Source organism: Equus caballus, chromosome 5, assembly GCF_041296265.1.
Source record: "Equus caballus isolate H_3958 breed thoroughbred chromosome 5, TB-T2T, whole genome shotgun sequence".
In the NCBI taxonomy this organism is placed as follows: Eukaryota; Metazoa; Chordata; class Mammalia; order Perissodactyla; family Equidae; genus Equus; species Equus caballus.
Genome location: NC_091688.1, coordinates 83,450,556 through 83,471,130, shown reverse-complemented (window position 1 = coordinate 83,471,130; position 20,575 = coordinate 83,450,556). Strand labels below are relative to the sequence as shown.

The 20,575-nt window shown below is 34.9% G+C and overlaps 1 protein-coding gene and 1 long non-coding RNA gene across 19 annotated transcripts in view; one reads left to right on the top strand and one right to left on the bottom strand.

Moving 5' to 3' along the window:
- Positions 1 to 20,575, bottom strand: part of COL24A1 (collagen type XXIV alpha 1 chain) — a 349,220-nt gene that overhangs the window by 94,758 nt on the left and 233,887 nt on the right. For all 18 annotated transcript variants that reach the window (XR_011438845.1, XR_011438846.1, XM_023641737.2 and 15 more), the window contains 5 exons: positions 15,933 to 15,986; positions 11,619 to 11,672; positions 11,095 to 11,148; positions 9,739 to 9,792; positions 9,485 to 9,592 (listed from right to left, as the gene is read on the bottom strand). Coding sequence is in view for 16 of the 18 variants with exons in the window: in XM_023641737.2 (XP_023497505.1) it covers positions 9,485 to 9,592; positions 9,739 to 9,792; positions 11,095 to 11,148; positions 11,619 to 11,672; positions 15,933 to 15,986 (324 nt within the window). In the remaining 2 variants the exon portion in view is untranslated. The remainder of the gene's footprint in view (positions 1 to 9,484; positions 9,593 to 9,738; positions 9,793 to 11,094; positions 11,149 to 11,618; positions 11,673 to 15,932; positions 15,987 to 20,575) is intronic.
- Positions 1 to 20,575, top strand: part of LOC138924141 (uncharacterized) — a 59,417-nt gene that overhangs the window by 15,631 nt on the left and 23,211 nt on the right. The gene's annotated exons all lie outside the window — the stretch shown is intronic.

Here is a 20,575-nt window from a genome sequence, read left to right as displayed (position 1 = left end):
TAGTGCTTGTTCTGAAATACAAAAGTAATATTTTGCTCCAAAATGCTGGTTTTTAAAAGTTAACATGATCCACTGCAACCCATTTGTGTATTTAGAGACTTATAGAGCAGACTGGAAAAATAGCAACATTTTCTACACTGTGCATGTTTTAATAGATATCTTCAATAATTACAGAAATAAGAATGCTTTTGTATAAATGTCCTATTGACAGAGAAGAGTTGGCTTGATGTTCAGGCTACTCACAAAATAGAGAAAGGAGTTGGTATTCCTATTGATTATTTTAAACTTTGTGAAAGTAGCTATATGGTCAGAAGTAATGCATCACATCTATTTTTTTTAACAACTTTATTAAGATATCATTCACATACCCTATTATGAATCCATTTAAACTGTACAATTCAATGGTTTTTAGTATATTCAGAATTGTACAACCATCACCACAATCAATTTTAAAACATCTTCTCACCCAAAAAGAAATCCTGTACCCACATGCAGTCACTTCCCATTTCCTCCCAACCCCCTCAGCTGTAGGCAACCACTAATCTACTTTCTGCCTCTATAGATTTGCCTATTTGGATATTTCATACAATATATGGTCTCTTACGACTGGCTTCTTTCATGAGGCATAATGTTTTCAAGGTTCATCAATACTATAGCATGCATCAGTATATCATTTCTTTTTATTATCAAACAATATTCCATTGTATGAACATACTACATTTATTAATAAGTATTTATTATTTCATCAGTTGATGATCATTTGGGTTGTTTCCACTTTTTGGCTATCATAAATAATGCTGCTATAAACATTCACGTACAAATTTCATTTGAACATCTGTTTTCAATTCTCTTGGGTAAATACCTAGGAGTAGAATTGCTGTGTCATATGCTAACTCCAGATTTAACGTTTTGAGAAACTGCTAAAGTGATTTACAAAGTGGCTCCACCATTTTACATCCCACCAGCAATGTATAAGGGTTCCATCATCCTCATCAAAACTTATTTTCTTTTTTTTTAAAATTATAACCATTCTAGTGGATGTGAAGAGGATACCTCATTGTGATTTTATTTGCATTTTCCTAATAGCTAATGATGTTGAGCATCTTTTCAGGTGCTTATTGGTCAACTGTATATCTTCTTTGGAGAAACATCTGTTTAAATATCTAAATAAATATCTGTTTAAACTTTGCTCATTTTTCAATTGGGTTATTTTTCTTTTTATTATTGAGTTGTAAGAGTTATTTATATATTCTGGATATAAGTCCCTTATCACGTATGATTTGCAAATATTTTCTCCCATTCCGTGGGCATCTTTTCACTTTCTTGATAGTGTTCCTTGAAGTATAAAAGGTTTAATTTTAATCAAGTCCAATTTATCTATTTTTTCTTTTGTCACTTGTACTTTTGGTGTTATCCAAGAAGGCTTTGCATAACCTGAGGTCATGAAAATTTACTCCTATGCTTTCTTTCAAGACATTTATAGTTTTAGCTCTTACATTTAGGTATATGACCCATTTTGAGTTAAGTTTTGTGTGTAGAAGGGTCCAACTTTATTCTATTGCATGTGGGTATCCAGTTGTTCCAGCACCATTTGTTGAAAAGATCATTCCTTCTCTCATTGAATTGTCTTGGTACATCATATGCTTTTGTAATTCAAATTTATTTTGTTCTAGTTTTTCTTCCTGGAATTTATTTCATCCCTTGAGATAGTCAATACCACTAAATACTGTTAAACAAAGTTTAGAAGCTATAGAGTGATTCCCATCAGAGATTATGTTTCTCTTCTGCTTGAAACCTTTCAACAGCTTCTCACTATACTTTGAATAAAACACAAACTTCTTACTACGGTTTAAAAAGTCCTTCATGATCTGCATCTACCTGTTTCTTCAACCTTATCTCAACTTTTCACTACTCACTGTGCTGCAGCTACAATAGCTCCCTTTCAGTGTTCCAAAAATACATAGATCATTCTCACCTCCGCATCCAGGCCTGTGCTATTCCATCTACCTGGAAGGATCTCCCAAAATTCTTTGCATAACTGGTTCCTTTTCATTCTTCAGGTTTCAACTGAATTGTCCCCTATCCAGAGAAGCTTTCCCTCAATGCCGTAGGCTTCTCTACCCTTAATGAGTTGGCTTCCCTTGCCTTAACCAGTTATTCTTTTTCATCACTGTTTATTTATATCATTGCATTTATCATAATCTGTAATGATCTTGTCTATTGTCAGTCTTCTCCATGATATTATAAAATGTGAGATCAAGGATCTTGATAATCTTGTTCCCCTTGGCATGCCCAGTGCTTAGCAGAGCTCTTGGCTCGTAGAAGGTACTCAAAAACTTTGCTGAATTAATGAATGAACAAATATAGTTTATAGAGTCACAGTCTGTAAGGCTAGTAAAAATTTAGAAACATCCAAACTAATGCTTTTTTAAAGCTATAAAACCTTTTCTTCTAAAGAAAACCTATACAGAAGCAAATACATTTAACAGATATACAAGGATCTTTTCTGACTCAAGTAGGAATAGAAGGACCAGAGTCTTGCCAAGTCAGCATCCTCCCTGACACAATCATCTTGGGAGGTTCTGCATAGTTCCAACTCCTGTATTATGTCGAATGTGTAAATTGAGAAACCAAAGAATGACTTACGTAACAATGTACAGCTCTTTAGCAGTAGAGCAGAAGTTTGAGCAATTCAGAGGTCAGTGCAGGATTCTTTCTATTTCTGTTTTGCATTATGACACAAGAGTTCAGAACAAACAAGCCTAACACCAGAGTCATAGGAATCATTCAGAAGATAAAGATATAGATAATCCTTTATTCCTTAATGCCGCTGACCTCAACTTTCCAAATCGATTATTTTTTAGGAGTTCCAAGGAAACTGTCCCAGAAATAAGAGTCACATACATCTTATCATTCTTTCCTAACCATCAATATTCTTATAATCTTTTTGATTTCACTTTTAAGATCCTATTGAAAAAGCTTCTTAGAAAAGGGTGCTTTATTTAGTTTCATCTTCTCTTAAGATATTCATCTTTACCTAATATCATACCATCCTACACAGATGGGAAACATCACACTTCAATAAATCCAACCAAATTTTGTCCTAAAGGAATAAAACAAGACAATTTCATTTTTATACATTCAACTTTGGAGTCCATAGCTTCACATACGGTTAGTTCTTACATACCACAGTGATAGATTTTTTTTAAGAAATGAATGATAGACCATAAGTCAGACAGATGTTTCTTTTCGGATGCTTCCAAACTCTTTTATCATACAGAGTTCCGTGGCATTTAAGCAACTAAGCATTTTAGCACAGAATTCAAGTTTAATGCTTCTATTTTATATATATAATTTTTTCTTCTGTTCAGAGAAGTCTACATCTTGGATTTGGGACTTTGTTACCGATGCTTCCTTTGCCTTATCTTTCAATCCAGATCTCATTTCCCAATCTTCTAGAAAGTAAAAAGAGTATCTCTTTAACTTGAAAGAAAAAAGTTTTATTTCTTTTGCTCACTCTCTTTCTTGTTTATTTTTTTAAGAATCTAAGGTATCATCTTTATGACATTGCTTAAGGAAGGATCTTTTAAAATGCAAAAATAAATCCAACATCAGGCTGTCTGATTAAGCAATAGTTCCTTGGATCATAAAATTCTTTTGAAAAAATATGCCATGGTATTTTTACTGAGTTTATGAGCTGAAAGGCATTTAAAATTCCAAGGGGAACAACAAAAAGAATAAAAAAGAAACACACATGTGTTGTTACTAAAAAAGGCACCAAAGATGTGTACAAGGCAGGATTGTTCCTGGGAAAAATTATGAAGCAGATGAAATCTGTGTTTATCATTTTTCCATGCCTTGTTTTGAGCCCCTTTTTCATCTCTGCTCTACCCATCACCAGCTGTCATGCTGCATCATCCCTCTCTGGATTCCTGGCTGTGTTATACTATGGCATGCTTAGGCCTTTCTTTTTTCTTACTTCTGTGTTCCCTTCCTCACCAACTTTTAGGGTTCTGCTAGAGAACTAGGCTAGTTGATTGAAAAAAATCCATGCAAAAGTATTAATAATGACTTTTTTTTTTTTGAGGAAGATAGCCCTGATCTAACATCTGCCACCAACCCTCCTCTTTTTACTGAGGAAGATTGGCCCTGAGCTCTGTGCTCATCTTCCTCTATTTTATATGTGGGATGCCTGCCACAGCACAGCTTGATAAGCAGTTTTTAGGTCAACACCTGGGATCCAAACCAGCAAATCCTAGGCCTCCCAATGTGTGAACTTAACTGCTGTGCCACCAGGCTAGCCCCAATAATGACTTTCTTATATAAAAATGAATTTGATAAGAATTCTCAGGGAGATAACCACACTTTCTCAGCATCTGTTACTTGGCTTCTCTGTGAGTCTAGCCCCACTGCTAATGGAAGAAAGGAGAGTCCAATTATGGAACACAACATAAGGCACCGCTCAATCACAGAGCTTAACCAGTGGTACCACCCTGCCAGGGACACAGCCTATGACCTGGCCCTACCAGAAGTAACCTCAGAGCACAGATAGTGGCCCCACTTGATCATGGAGGCAGCCAGCATCCCTGCCCAACCAGGGTGCCTGTTCAGTGGCTCCAGTTGAACACAGAGCCTAGCCAGCAGGCACACTCACTGCAGAGACCAGCCAGTGGCAACACTCCCTGTCTCAGGACAGGGGTAGGGACCTCACCCAACTGGAGATCCCAATAGCAATTTGCACCTGCTCATGAACACTACCAGCTGACCCATCCAGTAACCTGAGCTAAGCAGACTGGTGAAAGTCTTTCCCTGCCAAACAAACTTGTAATGTGGAAGAGGAATAGCTTACTCAAACATGCAGATAACAAAGGAGGATACAAGGATCATAAAGAATCAGGTATACATGATAACACCAAAGGAAACTAATAAAGCTTCAATAACTGACACTAAAGAAATGGAAATCTAGAAGCTGTCTGACAGAGAATTCAGAATAATCCTCCTAGAAAAGTTCAATAAACTACAAGAACAGACAGACAGACAACTAAATGAAATTAGGAAAACAATGCATGAACAAAATGAGAACAAAGAAATAGAAACCATAAAAATAAACCAAATGAAAATCCTAGAGATGAAGAATACAATGACTGAACTGAAGAATTCAATAGAGAGCTTCAATAACAGATTTGGCTAAGCAGAAGAAAGAATCAGTGAACTCAAAGATAAGTCATTCGAAAATATCCAGAGGAGCAAAGAGAAAAAAAGAATAAAAAAGAGTGAAGAAAGCCTATGGTACTTATGGGACAGCATCAAGTGAAACAATGTATGCATTGTGGGAATACCATGAGGAGAGGAAAAAGAGAAAGGATTAGAAAGTTTATTTAAAGATATAGTGGTTCAAAATATCCAAAACTTGGGGAAAGAAATGGACATTCAGATTTATGAAGTCCAAAGGACTCCAAACAGGTTGAACCCAGAAGGGTTACTTTGAGACACATTATAATTAAATTGTCAAAAGTCAAAGACAAAGAGACAATTTTGAAAGCAAGAGAGAAGCAGCTTGTCAATACAAGAGAGCCCCCATAAGACTACAAGTAGGTTTCTCAGGAGAAATTTTCAGTCCAGGAGAGACTGGGATAATATCTTCAAAATATTGAAACAATAACATGAACAACAAAAACTTGTCAAAAAAGAATACTACATCCAGCAAACCTGTCCCTCAGGAATGAAGGGGTAATAAAGACTTCCCCAAACAAACAAAAGCTGAAGAATGCTTCACCACTACACTTGCCTTACAAGAAATGCTAAAGGGCACTTTTCAAGCTCAAATAAAAGGATGTAAATAACCTCGTAAAAACACATGAATGTGTAAAACTCATAAGTAAAGGTAAACATATACAGTCATGTGTCACTTAACGAGGAGGCTGTGTTTTGAGAAATGTGTCATGAGATTTCATTGTTTCGCAAACATCATTGAATATACTTACACAAACCTAGGTGGTACATAAACCTAGGCTGTATGGTACTAATCTTATGGGACCACTGTTGTATATGGAGTTAGGACCACAATTGTATATGTGGTTTGTTATTGACTGAAATGTTGTTAGGCAGCACATGACTGTAACCAAAGCCAGATTCTCTAACATTGTAATGGTGGTACATAAATTGCAGTCAAAAAGTTAAAAAACAAACATGTTAAAAATAACTATACCTACAATAATTTGTTATTGTATACATAATATCAAAACATAAATTCTAAAATTGAAAACATAAAATTTTAGGGGGGTGATGGAGAAGTAAAAGTATAAAGTTTCTGTTTGCTATTGAAGTTGTTGTCAGCTCAACATAGGATGTTATGAGATATTTTATGTAAGCCCCAAAGGAAAAACATGCAGTAGACACACAAGATTATGATAAAGGATTCAAGGCATATTGCTACAAAAAGTCATAAAATCTCAAAGGAAGAGAACAAAAGAGGAAGCAAAGAGCAAATGATCTAAAAATCTCAGTGAGCAATTAACAAAACGGCAATATAAAGTCCTTACTTAATTAGTTTAATCATAAATGGATTAAATTCTCTAATCAAAAGACACAGAATGGCTGAATGGATAAAAAACAGGATCCAATGGTATGCTGCCAATAAGAGACTAATTTAAGCTTTAACAATGCAAAAAGACTGAAAATGAATGGAGAGAAAAAGATATTTCAAGCAAATTGTAACCAAAAGAACATAGGGGTAGCAACACTTATATCAGACAAAATAGACTTTAAACTAAAAATAGTCACAAGGGACAAAGAAGGTCATTATATATGATAAAAGGGTCAATTAATCAATGACGTAATAATTGCAAATATTTATGTACCAAACATTGGAGCACCTATATAAACAAAGCAAATACTCACAGAAATAAAAGGAGAAATAAACAGTAATACAATAATACTTGGAGACTTTAATACCCCACTCTCTACAATGGCTAGATTATCTAGACAGAAAATCAATAAAGAAACAATGGATTTGAACAATACTATAGACCAAATGAACCTAACAGACATATACAGAACATTCCATCCAATAGCAGCAGAATACACATTCTTTTTAAGTCCACATGGAACATTTTTGAGGACAGATCATATGTATATGGCCACAACATAAGTATCAACAAATTCAGGAAGACAGAAATTATACCAAGTATCTTTTCCAACCACAATGATATGATACTAGAAATAATAACATGAGGAAAGCTGGAAAATTCCCAAATATGTGGGAATTAAAAAACATATTTCTGAACAACCAATAGATCAAAGAATAAATCAAAGGAGAAATTAAAAAAATCTTGAGATAAACAAAAATGGAAAAACAACATACCAAAACTTATGGGATGCAGCAAAAGCAGTTCTAAGAGAAATGTTTATAAACATCTACATTAAGAAAAAATGAAAGATCTCAAATAAACAATCTAACTTTACACCTAAAGGAACCAGAAAAGAAGGACAAACTGAGGCCAAGATTAGCAGAAAAGAAAACTATAGGCCAATCTCCCTGATGAATATAGATGTAAAAATTCTCAAGAAAATAATAGCAAACCAAATTCAACAGCACATTAAAAGGATCATACACCACGATCAAGTGGGATTTATTCCAAGGATGCAAGGATGGTTCAACATCTGCAAATGAATCAAAGTGATACACCACATTCATAGAATTAAGGATAAAAACCATATGATCTTCTCAATAGATGCAGAAAAAGCATGTGACAAAATTCAATAACCTTTCCTGATAAAAACTCTCAACAAATTGGACATAGAAGGAATGTACCTCAACATAATAAAGGTCATGTACGACAAACCCACAGCTAACATCATACTCAATGGTGAAAGGCTGAAAGCTTTTCCTTTCAGCTCAGGAATAAGACAAAGGTGGTCACTCTCACCAGTCTTATTTAACATAGTACTGGAAGTTCTAGGCAGAGCAATTAGGCAAGAAGAAGAAATAAACGGCATCCAAATCGGAAAAAAGTAAAATTGTCTCTGTTTGCAGATGACATGATCTTAATACACAGAAAACCCTAAAGACTCCATGAAGAAACTGTTAGAATTACTAAATGATTTCAGTAAAGTTGTAGGATACAAAACCAACCCACAAAAACCAACAGCATTTCTATATACTAACAATGAATTATCTGAAAAAGAAAAAAAACTATCCCATTTACAATAGCATCAAACACAATAAAATTCTTAGGAATAAATATAACCAAGGAAGTGCATATCTGTACATTGAAAGCTAAAAGACATTGATGAAAGAAACTGAAGAAGATACAAATAAATGCAAAGATATCTCACGTTCATAGATAGGAAGAATTAATATCGTCAAAATGTCTATACCATCCGAAGTAAACTATATATAGATTTGATGTAATCCTTATCAAGATTCCAACAGCATTTTTCACAGAAACAGAAAAAAACAATCCTAAAATTCATGTGAAACTGCAAAAGACCCGAATAGCCAAAACAGTCTTGAGAAAGAAGAATAAAGCTGGAGGCACCACACTTCCTAATTTCAAACTATATTACTATAAAACTATAGTAATCAAAACAGTATGATCCTGGCATTAAAACAGACACATAGACCAATGAAACAGAATCAAGAGCCCAGAAATAAACCCATGTATATACAGTCAACTAATATTTGAAAAAATATGGTGCATATTATATGGTTTATGTATCCAATGGAATATTATTCAGCCATAGGTAGAAGGAAATTCTGCCATTTGCAACAACATGGATGAACCTGGAGGGCATTATGCTATGTGAAATAAGTCAGACAGAGAAAGACAAATACTGTATGATCTCACATATATGTGTTATCTAAATAAACTGAACTCACAGAAACAGAGGGTAGGTTGGTGGTTGCCAAAGGCAGGGAGATGGGGGAAATAAGTGAAGGTGGTCAAAGGGTATAGACTTGTGGTAATAAGATGAATAAGTTCTGAGGGTGTAATGTACAGCGTGGTGACTATACTTCATAACACTGTATTGCATAGTTGAAAGTTGCTAAGAGAGTAAATCTTAAAAATTCTTACCACACAGAAAAGGTAACTATGCGAGGTGATGAATGTGTTAACTAACCTTATTATGGTAACCATTTAGCAATATATACGTATATCAATCATCATGTCACACATCTTAAACTTACACAATGTTATATGTCAATTATATCTCAATAAAGCTGGAGAAAAAAAAAGTTCAATGCCTTGTGTGACACATGGAAAAAGTGTCTTTTCTTTTTGGATGTTAGGAAGGCTGATAATCAGTCCCTGGTTTGTCCCTCTCTCAAGGCACAGGTCCACACCTCCAATTACCCACTGAACATATAAGGTGGTCAGAATGTGTGTGTATGTGTGTGTGTGTGTGTGTGTGGGTGGGTGTGTGTACCTATACAGAGAACTGAGTTCACTGAGTATTTGAAAATGAACCCAGCAGTACTCACCGGAGGGCCCATTAGACCTGGTCTACCCAAAGGCCCTGTAGCCCCTGGTAAGCCTGTCTCTCCTTTTTCTCCATCCTCTCCAGGAAATCCCCTTTCTCCTGGATCCCCCTGTAACCCAGTAAAAATTTTTAAGAAAGGGAAAGCAGTGAAATAATTATGCCACACAATAAGCAGATTTTTGTTTGGCACATAAAAATAATTGTGTGTAATATTTTAAAGATTTCACAAAAACAACTAAAAAAAGTATAATTTACCTTTAATCCATCTTTTCCTTGGAGACCTTCTTCTCCAGCAGCTCCTGGTTCACCCTATTTTGTAGCAGAAACAGTAAGATTTATTATTCTGCTAAATCATTTATCTTAATTTATGTTTTGCCCATGGTATCTATAGAGAGTAGAAGGTTTATGTACATGTTCCTACTTCTACTGTATTTGTAAGGAGTATTTGACAGTATAATAAGCATGATTTAATTTGCCTAGAATAGCTCTGAAGATGATTTAAAGAGTCATAGACTTGTAAATTCAAACACAAGATGATCCCATAATATTAATAACTTTTAGATAATTAAAGTTAATATATATTCATTTGTTAGCTCTGGAAATTTATACAGCTAGACCTGTGTTTTTGAGCTCAAGGACTGTAAATACTGTAGATCATAAAATTAAAGTACCTTGCCATACTGAATTTACATGGATGAATACAAGTTAACTCAGTCAAAATCAGTATACCAGATTTTTAGGGTCTGCATTTTCTCTGTTACAGAGGAGAGGCAATGTTTAAGGCCCTGGTACATCAAGAAGCTATCTTTCTGATACAGAACTTACAGAAACGCAGAGCCATGCTTTAGGAAGCTATTAAACTAGTACTGACTCTCTTGCTACCTCAACTATTTAACAGTAAATTAGTCAGTCCATCTTCACAGTTGCCTGTTGCTCCCCCAACTGACATTTCCATTACCTTGAGCTCACACTGCCTGCCCCACTGCATAAGAACAGAAAATGAAAAAGAAAGAAACCGGATACAAAATATATCTCCCTACTTTGCCTTTTAGTAAACAAATATCTCTTAAAAGTACTTTGGGCACTGTTATCGTGGGAAAAAACTTACCACAGCTAAAATTAAAGGCTGTTTATATTAGAGCAATTTCCGCAAGCTATCTAATTACAACTATTTACAATTATTTCCTTGAATCTTAAGTTTGCATGACTCTAGTTTTTAGTTGCAGTTTTTTTAAACATAAATTAGATTTTATTCTTTTTTCTGTCTTGTTAGGTCAGGAAACATCCTGAGAGTTGATCACTAGTGTTTGAGAATTTCTTCTTAATGTTAACATTAGTGCCAAACACAGTAACTCCACATATTTGGCAAGGGGTCTGCAGAGCAGACCTGATTCTGAGAAAAGGATGCATGAGGTTAGGACTCTAAATGCTACTAAATTACAATGTGAACAAGGTTTGGCATGCATCTTTTGAAATTATGAAATAAAAACAAACATTTTCTATAATGCACCATAAAGGTTTATTATGCAATTTTTGAAGTCTTTAGGATAAGTTTGGAGCCTCTGAAATAGGTGGGCCAGAGTATTAAAATGGTTTCCAGTGGGCACTTACCCGTAATCCTGGTTCCCCAGCAACCCCAACACTGCCTGCAGGTCCAACATCTCCCTAAAGAAATAAAGGGAAAGATTAAATTCTTTACTACTAAAACTGAGTGTCTATTGTGGAGGGCATATCATGAGGATAGTGGCTCCAAAATACTTCCTATTTTTTTTTCCTTTCCTCCAGATTAATTTATTGATAATATTTTGCCCCATTAGCTTTATCATTTGTAGTCCCTCCCTTATACATGTATATATGTACATGTACATGTGTATACATGTATATGTGTGCATATATACATATATACATGTATTCCCTCCCTCATATATATATATGTACACATATCTGTATACATACATAGATACTATTTTTTCTGACAACGATTTTTTTCTGACTCATTTGAGAATACTTCCCATTTTTATCTGCTCTCTTTCACCTGCTTTCAAGGTGATGGGTGTTTGCCAAAACGTGGCAAACATAAGAGATTCAATAGTGAAAGTTTAGAGACCCTCCCCTTTCCTATTTCGGAAGGTTACCTTTGCACCTGGCTCGCCCTGCAGACCAGATTCTCCCTCAATACCCGAAAGGCCCTAGAAGAGAATGATTTGACACATTGTTGGTAAACATTCCTCCACCAACTACAAAGGCAATAACAGCCTCATAAGAAGCCAGTAATAATTTTTAGCTCAAGGCTAAAATATCTATGTCCAAGAAAGGGTCTTTGCTGCCCATTCATAAACTTCATGGCATAGGACCAGATAAGTTCTGAGACCTTTTAAATGTTCAAATGCCAACACAACGTCACCCGAAATCAAGACTTTTAAGACTTGTTTCTTCTAATCTTTCTTTTCACCATTTAATCCTTGGTCAAGGACTAACTAAATCTTGTTTCTTCTAATTTTCTACCCTCTTACTTTTACTATTCTCTGTTTGTTTTCACGTTTTACTCTTCCTATCTATTTCCATTCAGCCCTCTGGAACACACTTCCTTAAAAAAATTTGGTTTTGTTTACTGGTTTTACAAAATATATTACACAAAGAAGATATGAAATTATTCACATTATAAAAGATAAATATATTTATATAGCATTTTTTCGACTCTCCTTTCATGTGTGGGTCCAGTTGGGAAGCATTTGGTTCCTTTTACTTTGAAAACATACGACTTCTTGCAACCTCTGGCTATTTGTAGGCCTGGAGCTCCTACAACTGCTATTGTATTGGTTTTCATATCTCAGAGATATTTATGGGTATTTTTTTGTCTGTTTTTGTTTTTGAGCATGCTAAGCATGCCTCCCCCTTCTCCCCTTCCTCACTTCCCCTTCCTTTCCGTTCCCTCCCCTCCCATCTCCTGCTTCTCTCTCCCTCATTCTCTGTGTGTGTAGTTTGCAGCGTTAACTCACAATACTATCTTAATCAAAAGTTTCCTGTTTGCTTTCTATCTTTCGGGGATTCCTCAATAGTTCTCATCCATGGTTGATAATCTTCCTTGTAATTATTAGTGATTAAAATATCTTTTACGCCCTTATAGTATTTTAGATAAGAGGAAGTTCAGTTTTCCATTTTGACTCAGCTTTCGCAATCCATATTCACTTTGCTCTTTTTCAAAATAAAAGCTATACACGCATGACAGTACAGATGGACTGACAACAGAAAGTCACAGTCCTATTCCTCAGAGGCAAGATTTATAAAACAATTTTCGTTGTTAGTTCTTCTGGTGGTTGCTTCTATAACTCAAGAAGTATACCTCTACTTCTTCATGTATCACCTTGCCGAAAGTTTAGTTCCCTTACACTCCCTCCATTTTACCATCATTTCACTACTTTTTTAATAGCTATATTATTTAAAGTTTTCTGTTGGTCACCTTTGTGACTTCTTTACCGTCATGGGAGGCAGTATAGCACGCTACTTAAGAGGAAGGACTATGAAGACAGAATGCCTGGGTTTCTGCTCTGCCTCAGAAACCGCAGAATTTAATAATATCCCACGCGAAGATTAAAATTCTAAGAGGGAGAATTGAAACTCTCTCAGGACCTCTTCCACATCAAAATTGCTTTTAAAATCACAGACTTTCTCTAATCCCTAATTTCTCCCAATATGTCAGTTCGTCTTAGCTTCTTTTATCCCTTTCTTATGCTAAATCCAATAGCTGATCTTCTGATCTCTGTGGTACCTCATTTCTTACACCAATCTTGGATTAGCACTTTAAATCACCTTCTCCATTTCTATTCCAAGTTGAATATTGTTGGAAAAAATTACTTATGTGCAAAGTGGCATCATCACCTGTTGAGAAGCATAGTGGCTAAGAGAATGGGTTGCAGAGAGAGATTGCCTAATTTTAAACGTAGACTCTACCAGCTATCACTCTTGAGCAAGTTATTTAACCATTTCATGCCTTAGTTTCCTCATCTGCAGAATGAGGATAATAACTGCATCTATTTCATAGGGTGTCGTGAGAATTCATTAATATGGTAAAGCACATAAATACTGCTAGGCACATAGGAAGTGCTCCACCATTGTTAGCTATTATTATCAATATAATACAAATTCACAATCTCCTACTTCAGCTTGACTTTAGTGAGGTACATCTGCTTTTTTACTTGTCTTTAGTCATTCTCTCTGATATCAACCTCAACCACTATTCTAAACCAGCATATTTTCCTCAACTGACCTACTCAATGCTTACTTCTTATCACAACAGAATTTTTGTCTCCTACTCTATTAAAAATCTTTAAGTTATGAGGTATGACTTCTCTCAGCTTTCTTTAGGCTCAGAGGATGTACCATGATGTAGGTTACCAGCATTAGCTTTTGAGTCAGATATGAATTCAAAGACAGGCTCTGCTACTTGTTAACCATTTACTTTGGGCAGATTAGCAGATTATAACCTTAATCTCTCTAACATTCTTCTCTGGTCTCAGGAAAGGGTATTGCCAACCATCCTGTTGCATGACCTAGAAGTCTAGGAATAATTTTTGACTTCTCTTTCCCGTTTACTTTCCATATCCCACAAAGATGCAGGTTCTGCAGAATTTATATAAAAAACATTTCTCAAATCCATCCTCTTCCTGTCCTTTCTTGCAAGACTACCTTAGTTCAGACTTCCATCATTTCCTGCCTGGCTGAATGCCACAGCCTTTTACATGTCTTTACTCTTGTCTTTTCAAATACATCCTCCACGCGGCTGCTAGAATTATCTTCCAAAAATAAAAATCTGATTTTATCACTGCTCTGCTTATACCCTACAAGATTTTAAAAAGATGCAACTTCTTAACAGAGGAAACAGGACTTTTCATGATCTAGCCATTTCTGTGTAACTTCATCTATTATCCCTCCTTGCTTCGATTTTAAGCATCAAAGAATCCATATTGCTACATGTGTGCATGTTCCTGATTATACTATGCCTTTTCTGGGCTAACTCCTACTCATTAAAACTCACACCATTGCAGCCTCCCCCCGCCCCGCGTCTTCTTTTTCCCCTTATCCAGGTGGGTTAAGTGCCCATTGCTGTACTCCTATATTGCCCTGTGATTATCTCCATCCTTGGGTCTAACACACTACAATATAGTGATCTTTTATATGACTATCTTCTGGAATAGATTATAAACTCCTGAAGGAGTTGGGGACCATATCTCAGTCATCCTTGAATCCCCAGTGGATGCAAAGTGCCTAGCAAGAAAATATGGGAGAATCATGGAATTAAAAACAGGTCAACAAATCTAAAGCACATGGGGGAGGAGAAACGTTTCATTGGGATGTTGTTGAACAGGTCTGCAGAGGTTAGATAATGTAGAACCTTATTTATTATGTTGAGAAATTGGCATTCAAGGCTATGAGAACCCTTGAAAAATTTCAAGGAGAGAAATGATATGACAAAGATGCACTGGCAACAAGTAGCCAAGGAATGATGGGAGTTGGAGGAGACACGGAATAAGAGCAGAGGACTAGAGCACTGGCAATAGAAATAAAAAGGAAAGGACAGAGTTGAGACACTAGGGGGGCTTATTCAAAGGGAGAAGGTTGCTGACTGGAGAGGATGAAATAGGAAGAGTAGTCTAGGACGACTCTCAGTTTTGGGTTATTGGGCATAAGGAATATCTTTCAGTGAGATGGGAATAAAAGGAGGAACAGTGGGAAAGTGATAGGTTCGGTTTAGATATTTTGAATTTGAGATGTTTGTGAGATATCCAGGTGTATATGTAAAAGACAAGAGGAAATCAATAACTGGAACTGAAGAGAGAGGCATGAGTCAGAGCTATCAAGCTGAGAGATATCAGAATTATGTTGGTAATTAAAGTCACTGAGATAATACAATTGCTAAACTGAGGAAGAGGAAGGACAGTTTCACACCAAGACTCAGAAAGACTAATCAGAAGGTAAAGAGCGGAACCGAGAGAGAGCGGTTTCACAGACGCCAAGGGAGGAGAGAGTGTGTCTAACTTATTTAGAGCTAAAGTTAACAGACAACAGAAATGAAGTAAGTGGATTTTATAATTGTAGCAAGTGTGGTTTATTATTCCAAAATATATTCTGATACACTTCTCAATCTTCTTCTAGAAAGGACATAGAACATCTTGGAGTGAAGGGCTCTCAAGTTAACTCTAAATCAGAGAAGGGAAGTTTTATTCACTCTGTTATTTAAATGAGGTGTTAAGAGAACTTTACATGTATAAAATTAGGTTCATACAACAGTCATCTCTGCTTTTAATGGAATTTTAGGCTTTATTTTCTGAATATGAAACAAAACACTATAGAATTATTCTCCAAAATATATATCTAATATATCAACTTTACCTTAGGGAAGTCTTACAACAGTATTGAGTACTGACTAAAAAGAGCCACAAAAAAGTTACCTCAGCACCCATTTCTCCAGGAGCTCCAGGATCACCTTGCAATCCTCGTGGTCCCTATATATTAAAATAAAATTTAAGGTCTGAGAATCAAATCTTATTCTAATATTTCAATTGACATATGCATCTAAATATGGAATTTATAATATATCATATGTAATATAATACATAATACATTTATCAATGTATTACTTTATTCTCTGTATAAACATAATATATCTTTAGTTGATTCATCTGTGTTTTTTTGTAAATAATATTAAGTTATGCTTGGATTCAAAAGAAAAGGAAAAGGAAAGAAAGGACAGTACCTCTCATTCTTTCATTCCCTAATACATTATTAAGCATGTAATAACTATGAAATATTGTGGTAAGTGCTTTCAAAAGTTATCTTATTTAATGGGTATGACAATTATAGATCTACTTAATATTCCTGGCAAACATGTGACAAACAAAATAGCACTTTTAAAAAGCAAATATATGGTCTCCAATGAAATAAAAATATGTTGGTCTTTGCCTGATGTCATCCTTTACTGCAGTAGTGCGGCCAGCTGGAGAATTCTTCCGTTTCACATGAATAGATGTAACGTGGTATAATCGACTAAGGTGCAATAAAATGCATGTTGGGACCTTTATGGAAATCTCAGTCACTGTAATACGGAATAGTACAATTTTAAGTAAACAAACATTGAATGATTAGCTTCTTGCATAAACGTTAAATTCTTGAACCTCTTCTTAGTGTGTGGAATAACCCTTCTGTTTATTACTTGCATATAGGAAAACTGATTTTTAAAAAATGTTTATTTTATGTCTTGCCATTATATTACTCTCTCTCGGTAGTTGAAAAAAACAGAATTAAGTCTTTGGGTTTTCTAAGTCTTTTGGGTTTATTTGCATTTTGTCTAAATAATAATGCTTTCCTTTCCTTATATGATCATTTCTGCATCATATCCCACTACACTAGCTATAACTTTTTGAATAATGTTAGATAATACAGTGACAGTTGGCAAGTTTATCTTGTGGTTCCTATGCTTCTAGTATTTTGGTGTTTCCTAGCAGGCTGAATGCAGATATAAGATACATTACCACATTACAGAACATGCTTGACTTTACTACAATATTTTGGTTTAGCTAATAGACTTACAGAGGTTTGAGATTTACATAAAAATTGAAAAGAAAGTGCAGAGAGTTCCCATTTACTACTCCTGCCCAGTTTCCCCTACTATTTAACATCTTGTATTGGTGTGGTACATTTGTTACAATTGATGAACCAATACTGATACATTATTGCTAACTAAAGTTACTCATTTACATTAGTAAACTCTGTTGCACAAGTTCTATGAGTTTTGAGAAATGCACAATATCATGTATTCACCACTACTGTATCATACAAAACAGTTTCACTGCCTTAAAATTCCCCTGTGTTCCACCTATTTATCTCTCATCCCCTTCCCCTAACTCCTGGCAACCAACGATTTTTTTTTACTATCTCTATAGTTTTGCCTTTTCCAGAATGTCATAAAGTTGAAATTATATGGTAGTTAGCCTTCTCAGAGTGGCTTCTTTCACGTAGCAGGATATATTCAGAGGTTCCACTATGTCTTTTTGTGGTATAATAACCCATTTCTTTTTATTGCTGACTAATATTCCATTGTTTGTTTATCCTTTTAACTTTTGAAGGACATATTGGTTGCTTCCAATTTTTGGCAACTATGCATAAGCTGCTATAAATATTAATGTGCAGATTTTTATGTAGACATAAATTTTCTACTAATATGGGTAAATACCAAGGAGCATGATTGCTGGATTGTATGGTTAGCATGTGTTTAGCTTTGTAAGAAAGTGCCAATTTGTGTTCCAAAATTACCATACCATTTTGTATTCCCACCAGCAGTGAATGAGAACTCCTGTTGCTCCACATCTTTGCTAGCATTTAGTATTGTCAGTGCTTTGGATTTCAGCCATTCACATAGGTGTGTAATGGTATGTCATTGTTTTAATTTGAAATTTTCTAAAGACATAAGATGTTGAGCATATGTTCATACGCTTCTTTGCCATCTGTATGTCTTCTTTGGTGTGGTATCTGTTTAGATCTTTTGCCCTCTTTTTAGTCAGATTGTCTTTTTTCTTACTGTTGACTTTTAAGAGTTCTTGCTGTATTTTGGATATAAGTACTTTATCAGATATGTGTTTTGCAAATATTTTCTCCCAGTCTGTGGCATGTTTTTTTCATTCTCTTACATGTCTTTCACAGAGCAGAAGTTTTTAATTTAAATCAAGTCTAACATCAACTTTTTCAGTCATGGATCATGCTTTTGGTGTTGTATCTATAAACTCATTGCCAATATCCAAGGTCACCAAGATTTTCTCCTATGATATCTTCTAAGAGTTTCATAGTTGCATTTTATATTTAGGTCTATGATTCATTTTGAGTTAATTATTGCGAAAGGTGAAAGGTCTTTGTCTAGATCTACTTTTTTTTTTTTTCACCTGTGGATATCCAGCTGTTCCTGCATCATTTTTTGAAAAGACTATCCATAGAATTGCCTTCGCTCCTTTGTCAAAGATCAGTTGACTATATTTGTGGAGTTCTATTTCTGGGCTCACCATTCTGTTCCAATTATCTGTCTATTCTTTTGTCAGTACTATACTGTCTCGATTACTGTAGATTTACTTTAAGCATTTAAGTTGGGTAGTGTCAGTCTTCTGAGTTTGTTCTTCAAATATGATGCTGGCTATTTTGGATCTCTTGCCTTTCCATGTGAACTTTGGAATCTCAATATTGACAAAGTAACTTGCTAGGATTTTGACTGGAATTGCATTGAATCTATGGATCAAGTTGTAACATACTGACATCCCAACAATATTGAATCTTTGTACCCACGAACATGGAATATCTCTCCATTTATTTAGATCTTCTTTGATTTTCTTTGATCAGAGTTTTGTAGTTTGCTCATATTCTGTATACATTTTGCTAGATTTAAGCCTATTTCTTTTTTTTTGATACTAACATAAATGGCATTGCATTTTAAAGTTCAAATTCCAATTGCTTATTGCTGGTATATAGGAAAGGAACTAACTTTTGTATATTAATCTTGTATCCTGATATCCTGAAACATTTCTATACTTTCTTATTAGTTCCAGGAGTTTTTTTGTCAGTTCTTTGGGGTTTTCTATCTAGACAACCATGTCATCTGCAAACAAAGATACTTTTACTTCTTCTTTCCCAATCTTTTATTTCCTTTTCTTGTCTTATTGCATTAGCTAGTACTTCCAGTACAATGCTGAATAGGAATTGAAAAAAAAGGAACATCCTTTCTTTTTTTCCTTGTTCTTAGAGGGAATGTATCTAGCTTTTCACCACTGAGTATGGTGTTAGCTACAGGTTTTTTATGCATGTTATTGATAAAACTGAGGAAATTCCCCTTTATTCCTAGTTTGCTGACAGGTTTTATTCTGACTAGGCATTGGATTTTGTCAAATTATTTTCTGCATTTATTTTATATGATCATAATTTCTTTTTTAGTCTGTTGAAGTGAAGGATTATAATTGATTTTCAAATGTTGAACCAGCCTTGAATATCTGGGATAAATCCCACTTGGTTGTGGTGTATAATTATTTTTATATATTGGTGGATTCGATTTGCTAGTATTTTGCTGAAGATTTTGAATCTGTGTTTATGAGAGATATTGGTCTGTAGTTTTCTTTTCTTGTGATAACTTTGTCTGGTTTTGAGATTAGGGTAATGCTGGCCTCATAGAATGAGTTAGGCATAGTACTCCTTTATTATTCTTTCAATGTCCATGGGATTGGTAGGGATGAGCCCTCTTTCATTTCCAATATTAGCAATGTGTCTTCTTTTTTTTTTTTTTCTTGGTTAGCTTGGCTAGAGTTTGACCAATTTTATTGATCTCCTCAAAGAACAATTTTTTTTCATTGATTTTCTCTATTGTTTTCCTGTTTTTAATCTAATTGATTTCTGCTCTGATTTTTAATATTTATTTTCTTCTAATTACTTTGTGTTTAATTATCTCTTCTTTTTCTAGTTTCCTAAGGTGGAAGCTTAGATTATTGACTTCATATCTTTTTTCTTCTCTAATATGTGTATTCAACACTATAAATTTCCCCCTGAGCATTGCTTTCACTGCGTCCCACAAAGTTTGATAAATTGTATTTCCACTTTCATTTAGTTCAAAATATTTTTTTAATGTCTCTTGAGACTTCCTCTTTTACTCATGTATTACTTAGAAGTATGTTGTTTAATCTCTAAATATTTGGGGATTTTCCAGTTATGTTTCTGTTATTGATCTCTAGTTTAATTCCACTGTGGCCTGAGAGCATACTTTGTATGCTATCTCTTCTCTGAAATTTGTTAAGTTGTGTTTTATGGCCCAGAACATGGTCTATCTGTCTATCTTGGTGAATGTTCCATGGGAGCTTGAGAAAAATGTATATTCTGTTGTTATTGGATTAGTCTATAATTGACAAGCTTATCCAGTTTACTCATGGTGCTGTTCAGCACAACTATCCTTAGTGATTATCTACTTGCTGGATCTCTCAATTACTGACAGATGGGTGCTGAAGTCTGAGAACTTCAAAATCTCTGCCATATCTGAGTCTGTTTCTGATGCTTGCCTTGTCTCTTCAAA